At 44.2% G+C, this 7,143-nt stretch overlaps 1 protein-coding gene across 1 annotated transcript; it reads right to left on the reverse strand.

The window, feature by feature from the left end:
- Positions 1–405: 405 nt before the first annotated feature.
- Positions 406–5,273, reverse strand: TOMM5 (translocase of outer mitochondrial membrane 5). Its single transcript, XM_017543204.2, has 2 exons — positions 5,052–5,273; positions 406–924 (listed from the first exon to the last, which is right to left on the reverse strand). Exons 1-2 carry the CDS (start codon positions 5,170–5,172, stop codon positions 890–892), a joined length of 156 nt encoding a protein of 51 aa, XP_017398693.1. The 5' UTR covers positions 5,173–5,273; the 3' UTR covers positions 406–889.
- Between the last annotated feature and the right edge of the window lie 1,870 nt (positions 5,274–7,143).

Genomic DNA, 7,143 nt, shown 5'->3' on the forward strand with positions numbered 1-7,143 from the left:
TGAAGAGGAAAGAGACCTAAATCCCAATCACGACCATCATGTTTAGAGACAAAAAGGTAAATACCAACAAAATCAGCTAAAGAGGTGTATGTAATGGCCCCTGGGGAGAAGGTTAAGGGCTATCCCTTCCCCCCAACAAACCTTGGAGAACTATTTGATTAAAAATATTGTATTTTTTTCCTTTAGTAGTATTAATATTTCATATGCTCAGCAACAAGCAGTAATGCCACCTTTCATTAAGACTGCCTGGCAATAAAACACAATGACACTTTATCAGGATTGGCAAATTCTCTAGTCTAAAACAAGATGAACTTATGAAGCCTGTAATAATCTCAGTATTATAATAGTCTCACTAGTGATTATTGGTTTGCAGCAAAAAGTAGGATAAGAAAAATAGAAACCCAATTTTTCTTAATCAATGTTTATTAAAAAGACTAATGATCCTGTGCTTAAATGTCACTGTGGTTGTGTGCTGATTTCCATAAAACATAACTAATTTTAAGGGACTCATCACAAATACACTCTGGACAGAAGAAAAAGGTAAACAGAAATGGCTGACAAGACAGTGCCATTTCAGACATAGCTCCCTTAATACTTGCTAAAAAACGGAGTTTGACATTATTTACAATTATACCAGTATTGTTAGAGACCAAATGTCACCGGGATAAGGGTATACCAGGATCACGAGACATCATTTCATACTTCCCAAATAGTTTTATATTTTAGCTTTGAAGGTCAGTTACCAGACCCGAACTTGTTCTTAACAAGCAGAAATTTTATGTCCATTCAAAGAGTCTCTTACACCTTTCCGGGCCTATTCACTTGCAGAGAAGAGTAGAAACTGTAACCAGGCTCTTCATATCATGCATTCATATGTGATCTCCCATCTTCATATGCTGTCCAATTTCTTTAAGATAAATGGAGCTGAAAGAAAAATAAACCTAAAATTAGTTTTCAAATTTATTAGTCCATAGTCTACATTATAGAATTGTAAGACTGGGGAAGAAAACCTTATAGGTTTATTCAACATGCTTTTGAAAATAATTCCAAACGATGGTCAAGCATCCACCTGTATAACCCAGCAAAAGGGACTCGTTGCCTTCGAAAGCAGTCAATTCTGCTGTCACTCAGCTATTATTGTAAGTTTCATTCTTATACTACGTAAAACCTTTTCTCCAGATAGTTTGTCCCTTAGGACCATAAAGTATAAATCCAATTCTCTTTCAAATGACAATCCTTTACTCTGGCAATTTATTTTAACTGTAAAAGGATCAAAACTCTAGAGGAAACAAATGGGCATTTTTCACCTTTAAAAACTCATTTGAAAGGCAGAGAATATAGGAAAACACTGGATTAGAGCCAGAAGAGCTGGACACCTATTTTGGGTCTCTTACTGATTACTGATAAATCACTTATACACTCTAGATCACATCTGATACAGTCTTATCTTGGTCATTAAGAGGGTCTAATAAGATCATGTACATAGAAATGTCTAGAAAACCAAGAAGTGTCGACATATAGTAAAGAATATTACCATCCCATGTAAAAATGTTGACCAAAAAAAGCTACCCCAAATTCCTTCTTTCTCAATACACATACTAATAGAACATTTTGTTAATATTATTGTATTTATTTATTTTTTTCAGCCTCCCGAGTTGTTGGGCATGCCTGGCTAATTTTTATATTTTTTTTAAGAGACGAGGTCTCGCCATGTTGCCAAGGCTGGTCTTGAACTCCTGAGCTCAAGCCATCTGCCTGCCTCAGCCCTGCAAAGTGCAAGAATTACAGGCAAGAGCCACTGTACCCAGCTCAATTTCTTAATATTAAACTGAAGACACAGATCTGTCAGAAGCTCATAAAGTCAGCAGTATATCCAATCTTTTCTACTAATTCTTAACGGCAAAAAAATCCATGAAATAATCAATGGATAGGCAAAATGTGATATATCCATCCAATGGAAACTTATTTAGCTATCAAAATGAAGCTCTGACACATGGTACAACATGGATGAATCTTGAAAATGTTATGCTAAGTGGAATCAGCCAGACACAAAAGGCCATGCATTTGACAGTTCCATTTAAATGAAATATCCAGGGCAGGGTGTGATGGCTCACACCTGTAATGCCAACACATTGGGAGGTGAAAATGAGTATTGATGGAGCCCAGTAGTTTGAGACCAATCTGGGCAACATAATGAAACCTAGTGTCTATAAAAATATAAAAAATTAGCAGGGCATGGTGGTGTGTGCCTGCAGTCTCAGTTACTCAAGAGGCTGAAGGAGGAGGATTGCCTGAGCCTGGGAGGCCGAGGTTGCTGTGAGCCATGATCACTGCAGCCTACACCTCTACACTCTAGCTTGAACAACAGAGTAAGTGTTGTTCAAGTACCTGTGTCAAAAAAAAAAAAAAATTAGTAGTTGTCAAAGCCTGGAGAAAAGGGGAAACAGGGTAGCAATGAATGGGTATGATGTTTCTTTTAGGGGGAAAGAAAATACTGTCAAGTTGACCGTGATAGCTGCACAACTGACTTTGCTAAAAACCACTGAATTGTACACTTTAAATGAGTGTATTGTATAATATACAAATTATATTTTAACTTAAAAGTGAAAATAATTCATATCAAATATAAAGGTCACTGGGAATAAGCAAATATTTTACTGGCACTAGGTCAACAAAAAAGGCAAGAGGCAGGAAATAAGTAAATTTGGGAGTTGGAAGAAACTGTTGAATTAGGATGATATGGGTGTTTCTGTTCCCTAAGGCTCCCTCTCCTGTGAAAGCAAAGTAATACCACAGATGGTGAAAGAGACACAGAATAAGGGAGATCTCAGTATCAGTGAGTCTGGCCTAGGCCTAACATGAGCCTTCAATAGGATGACCTTGGTATGGCCTCCATTTATTTGAACCATCCCTCCTGCTCTATCCAGACTGGGCATTAATATACAGCAGAGAACAATGGAAAGGACACTGAATTGAGAACGAGAAGGCAGGGCATTCAAGAACTGATCATAAAGCTGCTTCCAATTCATACATTCAGTGTTCCTATAACTCCAATACCTTCATTCCTTGCATAAGTTCCCTCTGAAAATCGAGTTCTCATATGTAAAAGGATATAAAGAATCTTAAGACCAGCCTCCCTCAAAGGGCCAATGTTAATTAAGCAAGACTATATAATGGGAGTAACTTACTGTCAACTGTAAAATATAGAAGAAAAAAAAAAACTCCAAGTATTTGCATTAATCCTATAGACTCATATCCTTTTCTTCCCATTCTTTCCAAAAAAGCAATCATTTACTTCACCCTCTACACAAGGAAACAGAAATGAAACAAAACCTTTTGGATCTTTGGATTTCAAAGGTCGGCACTTCTGAAAGTGAAGGAACCTGGCCGGGCATGATGGTTCACCCTGTAATCCTAGCACTTTGGGAGGCGGTGGCAGGTGGATCACCTCAGGAGTTCCAGACCAGCCTGGCCAACATGGTGAAACCCCTGTCACTACTAAAAATACAAAAATTAGCCAGGCGTGGTGGCGCACACCTGTAATCCTAGATACTCGGGGGGCTGAGGCAGGAGAATGGCTTGAACTCTGGAGGCGGAGGTTGCAGTGTGCCGAGATTGCGCCACTGCACTCCAGCCTGGGCAACAGAGCGGGACTCCGTTTTGCAAAAAAAAAAAAAAAAAAAAAAAGAAAGAAAAAAGAAAGGGAAGGGAAGGGAAGGAACCTGGTATTGAGTTAAGAGCTCTGGGTTTTAGGCCCGGCGCGGTGGCTCACGCCTATAATCCCAACACTTTGGGAGGCCGAGGCAGGAGGTCAGGAGTTGGAGACCAGCCTGGCCAACATGGTGAAACCCCAAAAATTAGCTGCGTGTGGTGGCTGGTGCCGATAATCCCATCTACTCTGGAGGCTGAGGCGGGAGAATCGCTTGAGCCTAGGAGGCAGAGGTTGCAGTGAGCCAAGATGGTGCCACTGCACTCCAGCATGGGGAACAAGAGCAAAAAGAATCCCCCCCACCCCAAAAAAAAGAGCCCTGGATTTTAGGTCAAGATCATTCACTGAATCGCTGAATGACTTTGGGCCGGTTATTTCCCTACTCTGGTTGTTTCTCTGTCTGCAAAACGAAGGAGTCGCTCGGGGGATAATTACCGAAGCTCTTTCAGCTCAAACATTCTCTCTCTCTTTTTTTTTTTTTTTTTTTTTTTTTTGAGACGGAGTATTGCTCTGTCACCCAGGCTGGAGTGCAGTATCGTGATCTCGGCTCACTGCAACCTCCACCTGCTGTGTTCAAGCAATCCTCCCACCTGAGCCTCCTGAGTAGCTGGGATCACCGGCGCCCGTCACCACGCCCGGCTAATTTTTTTGTATTTTTAGTAGAGACGGGGTTTCACCATATTGGTCAGGCTTGTCTCGAACTCCTGACCCCAAAAGATCCGCCCGCCTAGACCTCCCAAAGTGCCAGGCGGGATTATTGACGTGAGACACCGCGCCCGGCAGCTCATTTTTTTCTTTTTTTGGGTGGGGGACAGAGTCTTGCTCTGTCACCCAGTGCAGTGTCGCGATCTCGGCTCACTGCAACCTCTGCCTCCCGGATTCAAGCAATTCTCCTGCCTCGACCTCCCAAGTAGCTGGGACTATAGGCGCGCGCCATCACGCCCAGCTAATTTTTGTTTTTTAGTAGAGACGGGGTTTCACCACGTTGGACAGGATGATCTCGATCTCTTGACCTCGTGATCCACCTGCCTCGGCCTCCCAAAGTTCTGGGATTACAGGCGTGAGCCACCGCACTTGGCCCAAACGTTCTTAAAGCTGGGAGAACCAGGATGATTAACCACGCGCGCCGGGCCACCACGTGCACTTCAGTAACCCAACCCTAACCTGCAGACTTCAAACCAAGCATATGGCCGTCGCCCTTGACCGAGAACAGGCTCCTTGCTCCCCGTTACCGCTCAGCTCAGTTCAAGAGCCCCCGATAGCCTGCAGGACTAGAATTAAGGTGGGGCATCCGTCAGCTACCCGCCGGTCTCACGGTCACAGCCCCCCGGGAGACACTCACTGACTCGCAGCAGGGCCACGTAGATGAGAAAGTTCCGTATGGAAGAGATCACATCCTCGCGCATCTTCCGTTTCATCTCCTCCGGGTCCAGCTTCGGCGCGAGGCCCTCAATCCGGAACATCGCAGCTCTGACTTAGCAACCTTAAGCACCCTAGCTCTGCTCTTCCCAGTGGCCGTCTCGCGCCCGGAACTCGGCCTATCCCCACTTCCTGTTCCCGCCCCCTCGTGGCCACACTAGACAATGGATGCCTGCTAGGGACAATCCACGTTTTGACCCAGCGAATCTGAAGGGAGGCATGAAGCGGCCGGCTTAAATCTCAGCGATACAGACTCGGGTTTCTCCACCCTGTCTTTAAATACATTTGTCTTATTAAAAAGTCAGCCGGGCTCGGTGGCGCGTGCCTTTAATCCCACCTACTCGGGAAGCCGAGGCAGGAAAATCGCTTTGAACCCGGGAGGCGGAGGTTGCAGTGAGCCGAGATCCCGCCTCTTCACTCCTGCCTGGGCTACAGAGCGAGACTCCGTCTCAAAAAATAATAATAGTAGTAATAATAACATCTGTCTTGAGCCTGGAGCGCTGCGCTGCAGTGCTTTTATGCCCTGGAGGGGGCTGGGCACATAGGTACCACCGTAAATAGTGATAGCTAACTGAATACTCAATATAATTGTCGCCTGTGAATTCAGTATTATAATCTTCATTTCCTGGATTAGAAAACAGAAGCACAAAGATCTTTAAAACAACTTGCCCAAACGTGCTTTCATTTTTATTTATTTATTGCTAATTGTTGTTGAGACTGATCTAGAACTCTTGGATTCCGGGATCCAAGGGATCCTGCCTCCTCAGCCTCCCAAAGTGCTGAGATTACAGGCGTGAGCCATCGCACCCAGCCCCCGGCCCCAAAATGTGCTTAGAAATACCTCAGGGGGGGAAAAAGCATTGAGATGAGAGAGATAAATGATGTCAGCAAAATATTAAAAACTGCTTAATCTGGTGACTAGTACTTTATTTTAGTTAATTATTCTAGCCTTTCTTGAGTATGTTTGAAATTTTACATAAGTTGAAACAGAGACAAAGATGAAACTTGCCGAAGATCATACAACGACCACATGGCAGGGCAGGGTTCTATACGTAGGGCTGTGGGGCCCCAGAGACAAAAATTTTTACCATTTTCCTTATTATTGTGTAGATTTTTTTTTTTTTTTTTTTTTTTTTTTGAGATGGAGTCTAGCTCTGCCGCCCAGGCGCGGGTGCAGTGGTGTGATTTCAGCTCACTGCAACCTCCACTTCCCAGGTTCAAGTGATTCTCCTGCCTCAGCCTCTGGAGTAGCTGGGATTACAGGTGCGCAACACCACACCTGGCTAATTTTGTGGTTTTTGTAGAGACAGGGTTTCACCATGTCGGCCAGGCTCGTCTCAAACCCCTGACCTCAGGTGATCTGCCCACCTTGGCCTCCCACAAGTGCTGGGATTATAGGCATGAGCCACGCACCTGGCCTCTTTACAGATTATTGAAGCACAGAGGTCTTTAAAACACCGTTAGCCAAGCAACACAATATGTATAAAGCAAGTTCAAATCTGACCAGCACTTTACAGATGAGTAGAAGGAGGCTCAGAAACCAAGTCCAGCTTCTGTGTGAGGCCCTTGATCTGGAATATCACAGCTGAAGTCTAAAGTGCACTAAAGTCTAAAGTCATTCTGCTGGCGATGCACGGGACAGGGTTCTAATGCAGATAATTATGTCAAGTTGAGTTATCTTTCCCCTGCACCCTACTGCTCATCTGTTAGTCTTTAACAGTTAGTGCCCACATGGATGGACACTGCTGAAGTCAGAAGTTAGGCGTGTGATGCAACCAGATTTCCTGTCACAGAATCATCCAAACAGAGTTAGCAGGCTGCTGCCCCAAGTCACACATTCCAGCTAGCCGTATCTCCTTTTTTTTCTTCTTTTGAGATAGAGTCTCCCTCTGTCGCCCAGGCAGGAGTGCAGTGGTTTGATCTTGGCTCACTGCAACCTCCGCTTCCTGGGTTCAAGCGATTCTCCTGCCTCAGCCTCCTGAGTAGCTGGGACTACTGGTGTGCACCACCCCACC

The sequence above is a fragment of the Cebus imitator genome, unplaced genomic scaffold, assembly GCF_001604975.1.
Source record: "Cebus imitator isolate Cc_AM_T3 unplaced genomic scaffold, Cebus_imitator-1.0 Scaffold149, whole genome shotgun sequence".
NCBI lineage: Eukaryota > Metazoa > Chordata > Mammalia > Primates > Cebidae > Cebus > Cebus imitator.

What these genes read in the sequence shown, in the direction of transcription:
- TOMM5 (XM_017543204.2), bottom strand. Translation starts at nt 5,172, where the DNA reads ATGTTCCGGATTGAGGGCCTCGCGCCGAAGCTGGACCCGGAGGAGATG. An exon ending in CGTGGCCCTGCTGCGAGTCA is followed by an intron (nt 925 to 5,051) that starts GTGAGTGTCTCC and finishes TTTTTCTTTCAG; the next exon opens with CTCCATTTATCTTAAAGAAA.